Here is a 19,169-nt window from a genome sequence, read left to right on the forward strand (position 1 = left end):
TATATACTGTGCAAAAGTTTAAACACCTGTACAAATTACTCAGTAAAACACTAATATAAATATATTAAAATCATACTAATAACAGGTATACAGAAAGTCGTGATTTAACAACACTGTGTTCAATAGAACATCTCCAAAGCTCTAGTAGTTATCATCCAACACCTGGATAAACTAATCAGTGCTTAATGGTGTTAAATCAGGTGAGCTAGTGATGGAATTGAACACATCCACGCTGTGAAGGGTTAATGGCCTTGCTCAAGGGCCCATGGCCCTGTGGCAGCTTTGTGGACGTGGGTATCGAACCCACAACCCTGTGATTAATTACTTTGTGATCCTGGTCCTGAAATTCTATAAAATGTGTGTGTGTTACCAGCAAGCAACCTCATCCTGTAAAAAAACACAAGACCAAGGACATATTTGTGAGTCCATGTAGGTGTGTGTGCAGCATGTGGGTGAAGGGTTTGCTACTTGAGTGTGTGTGTGTGATGGTAAAGTCAGACAAGCTCCTGAGTCACCCAACATTACCCACCCTACACTGGAAACATCTGATCCCTATCTGTCAGTTTAATCATTGAACCCCCTATAAGTTACTTAAAGTATTGGGACACCTGCTCATTCAATGTTTCTTCCTAAATCAAGGGTATTAAAAAGAGTTTGGAGTAACTGTCTCTACCAGAATGTTGGACGATCACCACCCCACCTCATCCCCAGCACCAACTAGCATTCCAGAGCTCCATCATCACAGCTCCACTGCTCCACTGCTCAATGCTGGGGGGGGCTGTATACCCCTCTAAGTCACACGTGGCATTAGGCATGGTGCCAATAGTTTCATGTTTATCTGCTCCGGATAGTCCTATTCTATTGGCAGTACTTCTCTACTGGGACTAGACAAGCTGTGTGTGCATTTGCACATCTGTGTCAGCAAAGGTGTCAACACAGTGTGCAAACAGCGTGGCGTACAGCAGGCTGGGATTTCTGAGCTCTTATAGTAAAGGTTCTATCATCCACCTAGAAACACTATTACAACCATCTAGCAACCACTTAGCAGCACCACTGCAACCACCTGGGATACTATAGCAACTGCCTAGCAACACCAGAGCAACCACCTTGTTACAATATAGCAACCACTTAGCAACACCAGAGCAATTACCTAGCAATCACCTGGCAAAATCATTTTAACCACCTAGCAACCACTTAGCAACATTTTTGCAATCCCCAGGGATAGCACAGCAGCAATTACCTTGCAAAATCATAATAATCAACCAAGCAATACCATATCAACCATCAGGGATATGACAGCAACCACTGAACAACTCTGTAGCAAAACCTAGCAATAATGTTATAACCATCTAGTAACCACTTAGCAGCCTCACTACAACCATCTGGGATACTATAGCAACCATCTAGCAACACCAGCGCAACCACCTCGTAACAATATAGCAAACACTTAACAACACCAAAGAAACTACCTAGCAATCACCTAGCAAAACCACTGTAACCATATAAGATACCATAGCAACCGCCTACCATCAAAGCAACCACATAGCAACACCAGAGTAATTTCCTGAAATACTATAGCAACCACCTAACAACCCCATGGCAACCTCCCAGCACATACAGTTGTACCCTAATGTGATCACGTAGCAACAGCCTGGAAGTCTTCAGGAAAAGCACATTTCTCGTGTGGGTTAACCACACCAGACGCTCCAGACCGGCTCAGCTGCTCAACACTCTCCTCCAGTCATGCTGCTTCAGCATTTAGGAAGGAGGGTTTTGATGATGGCCAAATGCCCCTCAATATTAGTCAGCCCCGTCCCACCTTCTGATGGTCATAAGGAACCATGTATGGGAGCTGACCAACATGTCAGCCACAAGAAGACCTCAGAAAACCCCCTGGTTGCCCTTTGTCTGGGTTCCTCTGTTTCTCAGCACCGTGTGGAGTGAGTCAGAGTGATAGGAAAGAATTCTGAACTTTCTCACTTCCTGCACCTGTTCACTGACTCACTGCCCACACAACACCACCGCTGCCGCCGCCATCATCATCATCATCCGCCACGCTGGCCGCTCATGAGTGGGCGTATCTAATCAGGAACCAAATGAATGACTCTGCACTCTATAAATATAAAAGCACACTTCCCCCAGCACAGCCCGGGCCAGGCCTGGACCTGATCTGAGCCGTGACTCAGCCGGCAAGGCCGAACAGATTGATCCCGGGGGGAACGATGGCATTCCCCGAGCTGGAGAGGGGGAAAAATCACTGCCACGAAGCCAAAGCTTTAATTCATTGTACCTGCTGTTAAACAGAGTGGACTTTACGACCCCATTCCTTCATGATTCTTCAGTTCATAGCGATGTCTTTTTATGATTCGCTCATTTATTGCCTTACCTTGGAGGCTACTTTTACAATTCCAGCTACTGCCATCATAACATCCGACTGGAACGGGCAGTAAAGCCTCGCTTACAGCACAAGTGAGTAAGGAAGACAAACTGTGAACCTCGAACAAATGAAAATCCAGCAGAACCAAAACGGGCCAATTCCTCCATTACATAAACCCCGCCCGCTAGAGGAAGTTCTTGCCAAACCTGAGAAACAGTACAACACATAGAGGACTTCAGGAGAAGAATGTGGTGCTGATGCTGGAGACCAGCGCATCACCTCCAGACTCTGCTGGTTATGGGAGTTCCGGTTGCTGCGAGAACCAGGCCTGGTGACCATGGCTTTTCCTGTGCCAGCGTCCGCAGAAGGAGAGCTCAAACTTGGCAAGCGAAAGCCGGAGCTCTTGTCTCCGTCATCTGCTCCCTCCAATCTGGACTACCTGAGCTGAACCTACCTGGAGCTAAACTCACATTAGACGGGAAAGCACCAGCTTACTTTTTTAACAGGTAAAACTTGAGAAAAAAAGTGGGGGCAAGGCTAAAAGCTAACCCTAGGTCAGACGTATGGACAAAACCATAACATTCATAGTATAACAAATAACAAATCATAGTAACCACTTAGCAACGCCTTTGCAACCATTAGGGATACTACAGCAGGGATACCAGAGCACCACGGCAACCGACAGAGACACTACCTAGCAATCACCTAGCAAAAAAAAAAAAAACAACAACAACAACCTAGCAACACCACTGCAGCCATGAATCTATTGGCACCATGCTTATTACCAGGCCTGGACTAGAAGGGGGTAAAAAAAGCCCCCCAGCATTTAGCTGTGGAGCAATGGATCTGTGTTCTCTGGAATGATGGAGGATGTGCGGGGTGGTAATCATCCAAAAAAAACATTAACCTAGCAACACCACTGCAGCCACCAGGAACACTACAGCAAACCACTGAACAACTCTGTATCGACCACCTAGCAACCACTTAGCAGCACCACTGCAACCACCTGGGATACTATAGCAACCCCTTAGCAACACCAGAGTGAGTACCTAGCAATCCCTTAGCAAAATCATATTAACCACCTTGCAATACCATATCAACCACCTAGCAACCACTTAGTAACACCACTGCAACAATCAGGGATACGATAGCAACCACCGAATATCAGAAGGGAAAGCACCAGCTTACTCTTTTAACAGTGAGACTCCAGACAAAGAGAATGGGGGCAAGGCTAAAAGCTAACCCCAGGACAGACGTATGGACAAATCCATAACGTTGCCATTCTTCATTTTTTAAGATTTGTAACGATGTGAAGAACCCTTTATCAGGCAAGCGGTTCTGTGAGCTGCCATGGTTCTCTGCCTTCAGTAAATAACCCTTGAAGCCCCCTTTTAAAGAGTGTAGTACAGTTTATAGTACAGGGTTAACATCAGGCACAATTTAGGACTTAACATTAGCACCACCTTCCTAATATTGAGTAGATCCTCCATGTGCCGCCACAACAGAACTGACCATTTGAGGCATGGGCTCAACAAGACTTCTAAAGGCGTCCTGTGGTTCCTGGCACCAGGACTAACATTAGCAGCAGATTCTTTAAGTCCTGTAAGTTGTGAGGTGGGGCCTCCATGTATTGCATCGACGAGCCTTAAGTGCCCATGCACCACTTATGGTAGGTACTGACCACCGCATACCCGAAAAAACCCCACAAGAGCTGCCTGATGTTCTGGAGATGTTCTGACCCAGTTGTCTAGCCGTCACACCGGATCAGATTCTGACTTATCCACACCTTGACAGATGCCACTGTAGATGAAGGTAATCAGTGTTTTTCACTTCACCTGAACGTTACAGCGCTAATAACCAGCTACAGTAATAACACAGCAGTGACTTCTAAAGTAAACTGGACTCCGTAAGCTGCAGCGACGCCCCCGTTAACCCGACATGCTTGCCCTGGGTGATTTGGGGGGGTTGTGTAACAGCAGTCGTGAGGCTTTTCGGCTCTTTAAAGCCAGTGTGGCGCTGTAGCAGCTCTGACTGTAGTTGTTTTGGTTGGTGCGGTCAGGAGTGCCACACAGGGCACTGGGGGCGGGGCTAAACATATGGAAGCACTTTCTGGCTTCACTAGACTGCAATTGAGGCCATTACCATAATTACAGCTTTTAAGCTGGGCAATTTGTCCGAGGCATACAGCTGCACTGTTGCTCTGAGAGTGTATGTAGGCTTCTTTTTCTCTACTGTTTCCCTATGTCTCTCGCTCTCTCTCTCTCTCTCTCTCTCTCTCTCTCTCTTCAGAGGTTTAAAAAGGATCACTACAGAAAAAAGCTCAGCATTCTTTCATGTAGCAGAGCTTATTCATCGGCTGTATGAAACCCCAGAGAAATGAAGGAGAGGGGAAGAGAAAAGAAAAGGACAGAAGGGAAGAAAAGAAGAGAGAGGAGAAAGCAAGTAAAAGGATACACTCTATGTCCAAATGTTTGTGGACACCCCTTCTTGATGTACTGCCAACAGAATAGATAAACATGAATCTAATGGCACCATTGCTTAATGCCAGGCCTGGACTAGAGGGGGGTAAAAAGCCCCACAGCATTAAGCTGTTGAGCAGTGGATCTGTGTGATCTGGGTGATCGTCCAACATCCTGACCTCACTAATGCTCTTGGCACCGAACACAATCAAATCCTCACAGCAATGCTCCTCCAAAGTCTAGTAGAAAGCCTTCCTACATGGTGAGTGAAGACAGTTACTCAAACCACACCATCCACAGCTTCTCCCCACAAACCACACCATCCACAGCTTCTCCCCACAAACCACACCATCCACAGCTTCTCCACACAGACCACACAAACCACACCATCCACAGCTTCTCCCCACAAACCACACCATCCACAGCTTCTCCACAGACCACACAAACCACACCATCCACAGCTTCTCCCCACAAACCACACCATCCACAGCTTCTCCACACAGACCACACCATCCACAGCTTCTCCACATAAACCACACCATCCACAGCTTCTCCCCACAAACCACACCATCCACAGCTTCTCCCCACAAACCACACCATCCACACCATCCACAGCTTCTCCCCACAAACCACACCATCCACAGCTTCTCCACATAAACCACACCATCCACAGCTTCTCCCCACAAACCACACCATCCACCACCTCTCCACACAGACCACACCATCCACAGCTTCTCCACACAAACCACACCATCCACACAAACCATACCATCCACCTCCTCTCCACACAAACCACACCATCCACAGCTTCACTCAAACCACACCATCCACAGCTTCTCCACACAAACCACACCATCTACACAAACCACACCATCCACACAAACCACACCATCCACCTCCTCTCCACACCAACCACACCATCCACAGCTTCTCCACACCATCCACAGCTTCTCCACACAAACCACACCATCCACAGCTTCTCCACACAAACCACACCATCTACACAAACCACACCATCCACACAAACCACACCATCCACCTCCTCTCCACACCAACCACACCATCCACAGCTTCTCCACACCATCCACAGCTTCTCCACACAAACCACACCATGCACACAAACCACACCATCCACAGCTTCTCCACACCATCCACAGCTTCTCCACACAAACCACACCATCCACAGCTTCTCCACACCATCCACAGCTTCTTCACACCATCCACAGCTTCTCCACACAAACCACACCATCCACAGCTTCTCCACACCATCCACAGCTTCTTCACACCATCCACAGCTTCTTCACACAAACCACACCATCCACACAAACCACACCATCCACATAAACCACACCTATATAAACCACATCACCCACACAAACCACACCTATACAAACCACACCATCCACACAAGCACACCACCTAATCACATGGCAAATAAGAGAGTGAGTGAATGAATGAAGCTGTTTTGGCAGAGCGGCTCATACTCACCCAAACACACCTTTACACTTCCACACCTCATACAGAACCTGGGGGATGTTTCCGCTGGCTGTTGCCGTCCCAGCCTGAGAGAGAGAGAAAGAGACAAACCCATTATTTCTGTCAGAATATCTGCCCCCCCCGTGTCTCTCTGAACACACAAAGTCTTTCAAGGTCAGGTGAGAAAACCCAATTAGAAAGTAAACAGGGGGATCACTGAAGACCCCGACACTGTAGTTTCCTCAGTTTTTAGGAAGCTTTCTGCAGAAAATATGGGACAAACTCCCAGAAGAAATATTAAGTGATGAGCTGATTTGGACATTTACTATGGTTTGGACATTTACTATCAGACAGCTGGTACAATCAGGTAACTCAGAAGATCAGCCTCATCACTGCATTAGAAGGACTGCAGGTGTTCCCCAGGGCTCTGTTTTTGGCCCACTGCTATTGTCCATAAAAGCTAGGTCTCCGCTGATGAGTCGAAGCAGGTGTGTAAGGACAGCGACAACATAAAGCTGGACTGAAACTGAAAACTCCTGGGATAAGGTGCTTGCGTGCACAGACAGTTGGATCGGTCCAGAGTATACAGTCGTTCTTTGACATCAACCATGCGTACACACAGCGCGCTCTGCTTTCAGTCTCAACAGCGCAGACAAGAGTAAAATGGATGTTGTGCGTCACCAGAGTCCCTGGCTGACCCTGTCTCTCTCTCTCTCTCTCTCTCTCCCCCACTGTCTGTGTGAGTCTCTCTCTCTCGCACTTGCTCTCTCAGCATCTGTTCATGGTTTGTCTACATTAGAGACTTTTGTTTGTTCACCTTATTCTCCGTCTGCGAGGCATCAGCAGACAGTCGCCTTAAACAACAGTGTTAGGCTACAATCATACCGTAGCCAGCAGTGTTCTGGCACTGTCCCCTCAGTCAAGCCAGATTAAGACCAAACCACACCTTCTCACCTTAGATAGCATTATTCTGGCGGTTAGTCTTTACATTGTATCAACATTTCACAAGGAATTGACCAGTAGAAATGCTCCAAAATGACCTGAAATAAAATCTGAACTCATTTTCCCCCATCCTCTTACCTTAGCCAGCATTATTCTGGTCTTGGCCACATCCAGAGGAGTTGTGACAAATGCTGCTACCGCACCTAGAGAAAAGAAAACACATGCAAATAAGTCCACACACAATCCAGCAACTGACCAACCCAGAGTCCAGAGGAGTCCAGACCTCATCATCATTAAATGTGTATAAGAAGACTTGGATGGCGAGAAGCAAAATAATTATCTGACTTTTAAGAACTTTGAACTTTGGAGGTGTGGAACCACTGACAGCGAGTTTCCTGAAAAGAATGGAAGCTATAATAAAGGTAAAGGGTGGATTTAGTTGTTGAAGCTTCTGTACAACTTTGTGTTTTATGCTTTTACCTTTTTTAACCTGATTCCAGTTTATTCATATGCTCCCGAAAGTTTCATCAACTCAATCTCAACTTAGTCTATTAAAAGAGTGAGTAAATTTACATAAAATTAACTAAAATTAAACTAGTTAATGTTGACACTTCACTGCTTGGGTTCATACGTGTGGTTTATCAACCCCTAAACATATTTATAAACTGGTCATGAGGTCACGAACAGCCTCAGCCTTAGCTCTGCATAAAATGACTGCAGGTGATCCCCAGGGCTCTGTTTTAGGCCCACTGCTATTTTCTAAGAAAATCAAATCTCTTCAACTTCTAAGGCTTAGCTGGGGAGTTGAAGCAGGTGTGTAAGGACAGGGACATCGTAAATCTAGAGCGAAACTGAAAACTCCTGGAATAAAACTAACTAAAACTAAAATAATTTTTTTTTTTAGAGATTGTAAGTATAATTTAGCCAACGATTACAGCTACAGAGTAGTTGGTTTTGATAAAATGGCCAATGGGAGCAGATACAAGGTAGGTGTTCCTAATAAAATGGCCAAAGAGTTCAAATAATGTAGGTGTTTCTAAGAAAACTACCTATGAGTAGATATACTCAGATCAAGATGAAGACACCTTGAGAGGGACCAACACTCCTCTGGTCGACACCGGCTCAACCAGCACAACAGACAGCAAGAAAGCAGAAGAATAAATGGTAAATGTGAGACAATGGAGAACTTTGCCTAACGGGAGACACTGCTTATTGTCTTACTGGCTCTTCCCTTGTTTCACACTCGCCAGTTCTTTCTCTCTCTCTTTCTCCGTAAGGCTCTAGGCCTGGTCATTATCGCAGTCACGGAACACTGACCCACACTGATGGCTGCCGTCGATACAACACATCACACTTCACTTTAAATAACGATGCTTTCAACATTAACATCGTCAGTGACAATAACAAACATCGCCCACCTAAAGCAATAAACACACAGCGAGCGAGGCCCAGGCAGCGAGACATCTGCAATCTGTTCATACGGTTCTACCCCAGAACCGGAGAAGTGAAGCATGACTATTCCTTCTGGCGGTGAAGGCCAATAGTAGAGGATGTAGCACACACACACACACACACACACACACACACACACACACAGTTCCCAGTCCAGACACTCCAGGTGGAGTGGCCAGCAGCCATGTTCCTTCTCCTCTGGGTGCAATGTCCATTTTCCCTTCATTTTCTCCTCCCTCTCTCCCTTTTCGTCTCGTCTACTCTGTCTAAAACGCCCTCCTTGTTAGTCCACATCCTATAGTTCATATCAGTGGTAGGTGTCTGAGGGTGGTGATAAGTAGCAGCAGATGGACTACAGGGCTAACCTGAGTGCTTAACTGTAAATCTACAAAGCGCACATGTATAGAAGGTATTTCTTTAAAAAAAAAAAGTATTGGGACGCCTGCTCATTTACTGTACTCTTCTGAAATCAAGGGTATTAAAAGAGTTGATCCTGCTTCATATCCCTCTAGCCCATTCCTGGCATTAGGCATGGTGCCAATAGGTTGATGTTTACCTGCTCCAGAGAGTCCTATTCTATTGGCAATAGTTCTCTCTTTAGGGACAAGTCAAACTGTGTGTGTGTGTGTGTGTGCATTTGCACATCTGTGTCAGCAAGGGGTGCAACTTAAAGTAGCTGAATGCATTCAATAGAAGATGTGTAAGGTACATAAAATGGTTGGTAAAATGGCCAGTGAGTAGATGTAAGGTAGGTGTTTCTGCTAAAATGGCCAATAAATAAACTTAAGAGAGGGGTTTCTGATAAAATCGTCAATAACCATAGATACAATGTAGGTGTTTCTGACACAATGGCCAATACATAGATTTAAGGGCAGGGTTTCTTATAAAATGACCAATAAGTAGATTTAAGGGAGGGGTTTCTGATAAAATGGCCAGTAACTGTAGACATGAGGCAGTGTTTCTGATAAAATGGCCAATGAGCGTACTTATCACAGAAGAGCCCCAGTAAAAGTATGTACATGTACATGTAGAATTCTACAGATTTAACCCACCACGTTAGGTGAAATTAGGGGTCGTTAAGCCTTTTCTGACGACCTGGAAGGTCCTCAGGTTCTCTACTGTATCTTATGAAATGCATCGCTCTTCCTCAAACTCTAAGGCTGCCTCTCATCAGCCTGTGGCAGCTGATCCGACCTGTAAGGAATTTGTGAGGAATGAAGATGGGTGAAGTTTACGCGTGACCTTGGCTTCACTGCTTCACTCTCTCTTTCTCCCATTCTCTCTCTCTCTCTCTCTCTCTGTGTCTCTGTGTCTCTCTGTCTCTCTCTCTCTCTCTCTCTGTCCTATTCTCTCTCTGTCTCTGTGAGATGAGGCTAATCCCACACACCTGCAACAGCTCCACACACTGCAGCCTGCCAAGAGTCCAGCCGCTCCCCCTGCCTCCTACGCCACAGAGTCTACATAGAGAGAGAGAGAGAGAGAGAGAGAGAGAGGAGGGGGGGGGGGTGAAAATTAGGGATTACTATGGTTGAACTGACACTTGTTAAAAAACAACAACATGAAAAACTCTGAAAGCCGATGCGCTCAGCTGGACGATGGGAACCAGGCAGAGGAGCCATCTTTACTTCCAGAGAGCGCTGATGTCATTAGCTCACTTTCCCATGGAAGACAGAGAGAGGAAGAAAAGAGAGAGAGAGAGAGAGAGAGAGAGAGAGAGAGAGAGAGATGGGACTTTTTGGTGTAGGCCAGGTGTGTGCGTTTATTATGTGTGCGTTTGTGTGTTTGTGTGATTGTGTGTGTGTGTGTGTGTGTGTGTGTGTGTGTGTGATTGTGTGTGTGTGTGTGTGTGTGTGTGTATGTGTCGCAGGTTTGGCAGCAGTGCAGTTCAACAGGTCTGACTGGATCTCTGATGGTGACTCAATCTGTTCTCATTACTGAAGGAAGATTTGAGGTTTGAGGTGTTGTGCTGTAATGTGTCGCATGTTGTGCTGCATTGGTGTGTTAGCATTGTGTGACTGTGCTGTAATGTGACTGTGCTGTAATGTGTTGGTGTGTTAGCATTGTGTGACTGTGCTGTAATGTGACTGTGCTGTAATGTGTTGGTGTGTTAGCATTGTGCGACTGTGCTGTAATGTGTTGGTGTGTTAGCACTGTGTGACTGTGCTGTAATGTGTTGGTGTGTTAGCACTGTGTGACTGCTGTAGTGCGACTGTGCTGTAATGTGTTGGTGTGTTAGCACTGTGTGACTGCTGTAGTGCGACTGTGCTGTAATGTGTTGGTGTGTTAGCACTGTGTGACTGCTGTAGTGTGACTGTGCTGTAATGTGTTGGTGTGTTAGCACTGTGTGACTGTGCTGTAATGTGTTGGTGTGTTAGCACTGTGTGACTGCTGTAGTGTGACTGTGCTGTAATGTGTTGGTGTGTTAGCATTGTGTGACTGTGCTGTAATGTGTTGTGTGTTAGCACTGTGTGACTGCTGTAGTGCGACTGTGCTGTAATGTGTTGGTGTGTTAGCATTGTGTGACTGCTGTAGTGTGACTGTGCTGTAATGTGTTGGTGTGTTAGCATTGTGTGACTGCTGTAATGTGTTGGTGTGTTAGCACTGTGTGACTGCTGTAGTGCGACTGTGCTGTAATGTGTTGGTGTGTTAGCATTGTGTGACTGTGCTGTAATGTGTTGGTGTGTTAGCACTGTGTGACTGCTGTAGTGCGACTGTGCTGTAATGTGTTGGTGTGTTAGCACTGTGTGACTGTGCTGTAATGTGTTGGTGTGTTAGCACTGTGTGACTGCTGTAGTGCGACTGTGCTGTAATGTGTTGGTGTGTTAGCACTGTGTGACTGTGCTGTAATGTTTGGTGTATCAGAATCGTGTATTAGAATCAGTGTATCAGTGCTGTTTTGGTGAGTTAGCTTTGTGAAGATGTGTCTGTTTTATGTAAGTGTGTGTTTTATATATTAGCACTGCATTGCCATGTTAGCACAGCTGGTAAATAGCATTGTGCTCGTAAAATAATTTTTAGTATTGACTAGTGTGTTAGTATGGGGTGTGTTAATAATTGTGTTGCTACACAATCAACATTTTGCATGAGCTTTGTGCTGGTGTGTGTTAGCATTGTGCTGGTGTGTGTTAGCATTGTGCTGGTGTGTGTTAGCGTTAGCTCTGTGCTGGAGAGCTGCTGGCCTGTAGAGGATGGGCTGATTGCTCGGGGGAGAAGGCAATTGCAGAGCAGCATGAAGTCATTATAAATATTTTCTTACAGGATTCAACCCCCTGTGAGTCCTCTCTCTCTCTCTCTCTCTCTCTCTCTCTCGCTCGCCTCGCTCGCTCGCTCTCTCTCTCTCTCTCTCTTTCTCTCCACACACACACACACCTTCCCTTTTACTCGTCTCAGGCCTCATGTGTGTTTCATTAGCTCCGACATTAAAGTCAGGACTTTGTTTTCCACATCAAAGTCTCGCCTCATTGTTGAGCACCCCCCCCCCCCCCCCCCCCTCGCTCAAATTAGAGACAAACCCAGCCGGTCCACCCTGTCTGACCTCGACCTCAACCTCCACCAAGATACCTGCCCAGCAATGACCTCTGACCAGGACCTGCTGGTGTAATAAGTGATTTCCTCCCTCAGCATTGCCGGTTTGTCTTGGAATTAAACGCCCCTCTAATGTCCTACACTGGACACAATGGGGGGTGCAATGGGCAGCTGTAGATTTCTGGCCCTTCTGGAGTTTGAAGAGATTGAGATTGAGATCAGTGGAGATATCTCAAAGTTCAAACTTTGCTTTTTGACTGGATTTTGACAGATTACAGTTACATAAACTAAAACTCAAACAGAAATATTATCTGATAGATTTGTAATTCCTCAAGTATTATTAAACTTCAATACTATACATACATATTATTTATATGTATATATAAATATATATATATATATATATTTACACATATATTTATATATACATATATTAATACATTTGTAATGTATTCAAGTATTATTGAAATTGAATACTATGTTTAAATATTATTTTAAAACATTTGTATTTTACTCAATTATTACTGAAATGGAATACTGCACTTACATTTTTATAGATAGATTTGGTATTTTTTTAAAAATAAATAATTATAAATAATAAATAAAACAAAATAAGTTTGTTTTGAAAAGGAACTGTACATAAATATTATTTATCAGTGCTGGTGTTTTCATATTAAGCATATATGGATATTTTAATAAAAACAATCAATTTTTTACAACCAAGTAAAGATCCAAACTTTACAAACTGAAAACTGTACTTAAGCATTGTTTTGATAGATCTGTATTTTACTAATAATATTGACATTTATTTATGTACTATTTTTGATAGATCTGTACTTTACTCAAGTATTTATTAAAATGGAATTCTGTACTTATTATTTTGATAGACTTTGTATTTTACTCATATTATTACAATTTAACTTTGTACTTTATTATATTTGATGGATCTGTACTTCACTCAAGTATAATTGAAATTGATCCTGTACTTTATTATTTTGTTAGATTTGTATTTTACTTATATCATTGAAATTTAATTTTGTACTTTATTATTTTTGATAGATTTGTATTTTATTCAAGCAATATTAAAATAGATTTTTGTACTTTATTCAAATATTCCTGAAATTGATTATTTGCACCTTTGTTTGATTATATTTTAACCCTAGTTACAAATCTCAAAACTCTTCTTTTGTCTAATCACTTGAGTTCTTGTGCATCTGAATGTGATCTTTTATTAAAAATATCCATCCTATCTTTAATATGAAAGCACTAGGACTGAGACTGGGGGAACTAAAGCTGTCCTCCGATCTTAGCAGAAGTCTGGCCTCAGAAGTTGCTTCAGTTTTCCTTTGTCTTCCACCAGCGCGCTCCTGCAGTCAGGAGAATTAGGCAGCAGTAGTGTGTGTTGAAGACCAGTGGCAGGACGTTGGAGTGATATTTTAGGAACTCTTCAAAAGACTGAAGAAAACAAAAGGACCTCTGAAATCCCCCTGAACTTCTGTACTACTGTGTCTTCCAGTCATCTACAGATTTTAAGGCCATGCCGGGAGAGACCCTGATGTTCCACAGGCTCTGCACAGATGGCCGGGACGAGAACAAGAGAAGGAGAGAATGAGGGAATGAGGGAATGCCTTTGAAGGCGTGTCAAAGAGAAGCCAATGAATGACACTTCTTATTCCACTTGAGGGGGCGAGCACTTAACACTTGACGCTCACACGCAGCTGCGAGCGGCGGCGGCGGCGTCCTCCAGTGCATTCCCTCGTCCATTCTCATCTCTCGCTCTCTCTCCTCTCGCTCTCTCGACCGGCGCTGATAATTTCATACATGCCGTTACAGTCGTATTAGATCATATCAAGAACTGCCGTTTCCCTTCATCTATACCAGAACACCATAAAAGGGTCTGTTTCAACACTGATGGTGAGGAAGTTAAACAGTTCACAGACACAGTAAGTGAACCCTTTGGAAGGACCTGGATTTCTGCAGATTACCATTAAACTGTGGTCCGATCTCATTCTCAGACAAACACAGTCTAACTAAACTTACAACCCACAGACTGTGGTTCTGTTCATCAGCTACAGGCCGTAGACATTACTGATGAACTCTCATCACTCTAATCCTACAGTTACTGCATTACTGCACCATTTCCCATCTCATGTTTACACTGCTGGGGTTGCGCAATATTTAATCTGTATATTACTGTACATACTGCAATTCTTAGAACACCACTGTAAAGGACACTGTATAGAAATGTCCTCGTAAAGTCTGTGTATACTGTGTATACTATTGTTCTCTGTGTATTGTGTATTGTATGTAAGTGTAAACGTTAATACTAGAGAGACACTAACAGCCGGAACAAATTTCTTGTGTGTGTGTGTGTGTGAACATACTTGGCCAATAAATCTAATTTCTGATTATTGAGCACACTAAGTAAACATCCACACTGTAGGCTAGAAAAAGTAAGTGAACTCTTTGAAATGAACTGGAATTTTCTGAAACTGAATTCTGTACTTAAGTATTATTTTTAGTACTTTACTCAAGTAATACTAAAAAAATGAATTTAAACCCAAAGATTTTATAGATTTCTTCTGTGGTCAATTTCTAGCTTGAAACTGAACACGATCTAAGTATTATTTTTGGTTGTTTTTACTGTACTCAAGTAATACTGAATTGTACTGCTGTATTTAAGTATCCTTTTGATAGATTTGTAGGCTTGTGATTTACTCAAGTATTATTGAAATAGAATACCACACTTTGGTGTTATTTTTGGTACTTGCACTTTACCTAAGTATTGTCGAAACTGAATACTGTACTAAAATGTAATTTTAGGAAAACTTAAGTATTATTGAAATTGAACAGTGCTTAAATATTATTTTGTTAGATTTCTATTTTACTCAAGAATGAATGATTATGAATGATTTGGTAGATCTTAAGTACTGTTGAAACTGAATGTTGTACTTAGGTATTATACTAACTGTACTGTTCATTATTATTATGAAAGATTTGATAGCTTTTAAGTATTTTTGAAACTGGATACTGTACTGACTTATTATTTGAGCAGATTTGTACTTTTCTCATGTGTTATTTATTGAATATCGTACTTCAGTATTATTCTGATTTGTACTAATAACACAAACAGTTGTTCTGTTTATGACCTTTAGTGAGCACACTGAGTAAACAGTGCAGGCTAGAAAAAGTAAGTGAACTTGTGGAAGTATCTGGATTTTTGCTTTGATTACTTTTAAAATGTGGTCTAATTTTATTGACATCAAAACTATAGACAAACAATTATTGACATCTTGTATCAAGGCATGGTTCACATTTTCCAAACTTTAATTAAATTAAATTAATAATTACATTCATAAAATTTAAAAATATATTAAAACATCTTAGCCTTTAAGTTGCTCTTGGCGAGGTCAATAACACAGAAGTTTACATTTGCCTTTTGAGATAGGATTGGTGACAGTCTAATCGTAAACAGTGTTTGTTAGCAACGTTAGCCTAGCATGTCCTAGTTCTAAACTCAAGAAGCACACTTTAAAAAACAAATATTTTTAGCTGATTGACTGCATTTGGAACAAATGCTAAATTATGTTTATTTCACCAAACTTTTCCTGTAAGTTTTTTGTAAGAGAGATAGCGAGTTTAAAATCCCGGTACTTTCCTAAAGAGTGAGACCACACCACATCATATGAGGTTATGTTAGCTAGAACAAGGGGCAAAGGGCCTGTGGAACTGGGGATTTGGGATTATTTCATGGATCATCTCACTTCTAACTAACAGCATGATTATAAGACTAAAACTAAGATGTTTGTATAGCTTCTTATTTCACTTTATTATTACTACTGAAGGACTGGTGTTTGTACAGCGTGTATCAGTAAGTATATATGAACCACAGGAGCTTTTGTTTACTGTGTTTAATAAAAATTTGAATTACGAAATCCCAGTACTTTTACAGGGAGTTGCCAGTCGACACACACTGCCGTGGTCCAGTCGACACTGTTATCGGTGCTGCTCCTAATCTCCATGATGTAATTGTTAATAAATGGGAATGTGCTGAGAGTTGCTCCAAAATCTGATCCACTACCGACCCAATAAATCAGTCAGGCTCTAGTCCTGATGGAGTGACATGCTCGTGTTTTAATTGCAGGTGGATTTACTGCCAATGCGACTGCGATATGTAGGAGTAGATCCACAATGCAATGCGATATGTGTGAGGAGAGTCTAAGTGTGAAAGTATCAATCACTTCATTCCACTCCTCTCCCTTCACTTCACTTCAGCACTGGATCCAAAACGCTAATGGAATTTTCTGCTCTCGCCCGGAGACGTGATGTCACCCTCCCCATCGCTGGCTTTTCCAAAGAGCAACGGCTTCTCCGTGGCCCGGGCCAGGGCCAGACAGAGGAGGAGAGAGCGTGGGGCGCTGGTGACGAATTACGAGCGAGTTTAATCAGAGCTGGGGCCACCATCACTGCCCTGGACGCCATCCGCTGATTCACTGTGGAGAACAAAAATATCCGCCCGGTGCGGCCGATTGAGCCGTAAATGTGCCCCGTTATAAACAGGCCATTATTCTTTTATTACCCCACCATTACAGAGCCAATTAGACCAGAAGAGGGTAAAGACAAAGACAGAAGGTCCGTAGAAAGAAAAGAGGGAAGAAGATCGATCGAGAGAAACGACGAGTCCGGAAGAAAGACATCACCTACCTTTAAATATTCCAGAGAGGAAACTGCACCAGAGAGAACGGGATCTGAAACACAAGCAGAGTTTAATCAGTTAGAAATTAGACCAAAGTATTTGGACACCTGCTCACTCTTTTTTTATTTTTAAATCAAAAGTATTACAAATAGTTTATTCTGCTTTTGTTGCAGTAACTGTCTCAACTGTGCAGGGAGGAGGAAGGCTTTCTGCTAGCCCTTGGATGAGCATTGTTGTGAGGATTTGATTGCATTGAGTGAAAAGAGTATTACGTTAGTAAGATCAGGATCCCATTTCATCCAAATGTACTGGCTGGAGCACCAACCATCATTTGCTGGTTCCACTGCTCTACAGCTCAATGCTAGGGGGGGCTCAATACCCCTCTAGCCCACACACGCCATTAGGCAGCAGGGTGCCAATTGGTCTATTCTATTGGCAGTACTTCTCTACGGGGACCAGACAAGCTGTGTGAGTGTGCATTTGCACATCTGTGTCAGCAATGTGTGCAACTTAAAGTAGCTGAATGCATTCATTAGAAATATTATTGGACACAGTGTAAATAAGGGAACCCTCATGTACATGATTCTTTATAGAACCTAAAAAAGGGTTCCACTCAGAGAACCGTTCTTGCTGAGGGGGTGGATTTCAGTTCAGTTTGCTTTACTGACGTGATCAATTTACATGTGTACTGTCAAAACACTGCAAATCATACTGTATATATGAAAAAACCTAAATTAATAAAAGGTTATATTTAAAAGAACAATATATATAAACACACATACATATCTAAAGAATATCTAAAGTTAATCACTACAGATGTTTATTCACAGCTTTATATATATATATATATATATATATATATATAGAGAGAGAGAGAGAGAGAGATTGATAATTATTAATTATTATTATTATTGTTATTATTATTATGATGATGATTAAACATTATTAATTAAACACTCTTAAAATGGAATGGAAAGTACTGACATTATCAACCATACACTTAATAACTATAGAATATGTGCCCAACCCTCAAAATAACACCCCAAAGCTCTATGTGTGTGTATGTGTGTGTGTTTGTGTGTGTGTGTGTGTATGTGTGTATGTGTGTGTGTGCCACCTGTTTATAATGAGTGTGAAGAACTGAAAGCTTCTCCAACCTAATAAAGCCAAGCAAGACTCAAACTGATTTATGAGTCCACCTGACATCTCTGGCAGAATCTGTGCCACACCACACACACACACACACACACACACACACACACACGCAAATGCAGATTAATACTTGCCAGAATTAACAGTGATGGAGAGAGAGAGAGAGATAGAGGGAGAGAGAGACTCTGTGTGTGTGTGTGCGACTGTGTGTGTGTGTGTGTGTGTGTGTGTGTGTGTGTGTTATAAAGCAGCTGTTGGCCGGGCAGATGGAGAGCAGGTTTATGATGTAGTGAGTCCAGTGAACGACGGCACATTTGCCATGTGTGGTCAGACTGTTCAATATCTGTGCCAATATCAACTCCTCTACATCACAACACACACACACACACACACACACACACACACACACACACAAGTTTTAATAAACTGATGCTCAAGCCAGAGAGAGAGCATGAAAGAGAGAGAGTGAGAAGGATAGTGTAGGAGTGAGAGCATGGCAGAGAGACAAGAGGAGAGGAGAGAACAGAGAAAGAGAGAGAGAGAGAGAGAGAGAGAGAGAGAAAGCACAACAATGGATAGAGAGAATAAACGAGAGAGCAATGCGAGGGCATGTGAGAGTATGAGAGAGACTGAGAGCACAAGAGTGAAAGAGTGAGAGTCAATGCTAGAGAGAGAAAGAGCCCAGAGTCTGAGAGTAGGGAGAGAGAGCGCGCCAAGAGACATAGAGAAAGCAAAGAGAGAGACTGCAAAGAGAGGAGAAAAAGAATAAGAGAGTGCAAGTGAAAGCATGCAAACGTGAGAGTGAGAGAGATCGCGAGAGCGTGTGAGAGAGAAAAAAGAGAGAGAAAGTGCAAGACAGAGTCTGAGATAGAAAGGGAGAGAGAAAGAGAGACAGGGATACAGAGAGAGCAGCGCGAGAGAGCGCGAGAGCTGACAGTGACATTGTTACTGAGTGTGACTGTCAGGTACTTTATCATTTGGAGATAAAGATGGCCCTGTGCCTGCCTGACCGTGTGTGTGTGTTTGGGTTGTGTGTGTGTGTATTAAAGAACGCTTCCTGATGAGTGTATTAGTATTCTGCATGTTCTTA

At 43.0% G+C, this 19,169-nt stretch overlaps 1 protein-coding gene across 1 annotated transcript in view; it reads right to left on the reverse strand.

Annotated features, from left to right (window-relative positions):
* slc25a26 (solute carrier family 25 member 26) overlaps window positions 1–19,169 on the reverse strand; it is a 72,537-nt gene that overhangs the window by 3,264 nt on the left and 50,104 nt on the right. The window contains 4 exon segments of the mRNA XM_072666081.1: window positions 6,325–6,398; window positions 7,393–7,457; window positions 10,094–10,163; window positions 16,932–16,979. Of these exon segments, the coding sequence (XP_072522182.1) occupies window positions 6,325–6,398; window positions 7,393–7,457; window positions 10,094–10,163; window positions 16,932–16,979 (257 nt within the window).

This window comes from Salminus brasiliensis, chromosome 21 (assembly GCF_030463535.1).
Source record: "Salminus brasiliensis chromosome 21, fSalBra1.hap2, whole genome shotgun sequence".
NCBI lineage: Eukaryota > Metazoa > Chordata > Actinopteri > Characiformes > Bryconidae > Salminus > Salminus brasiliensis.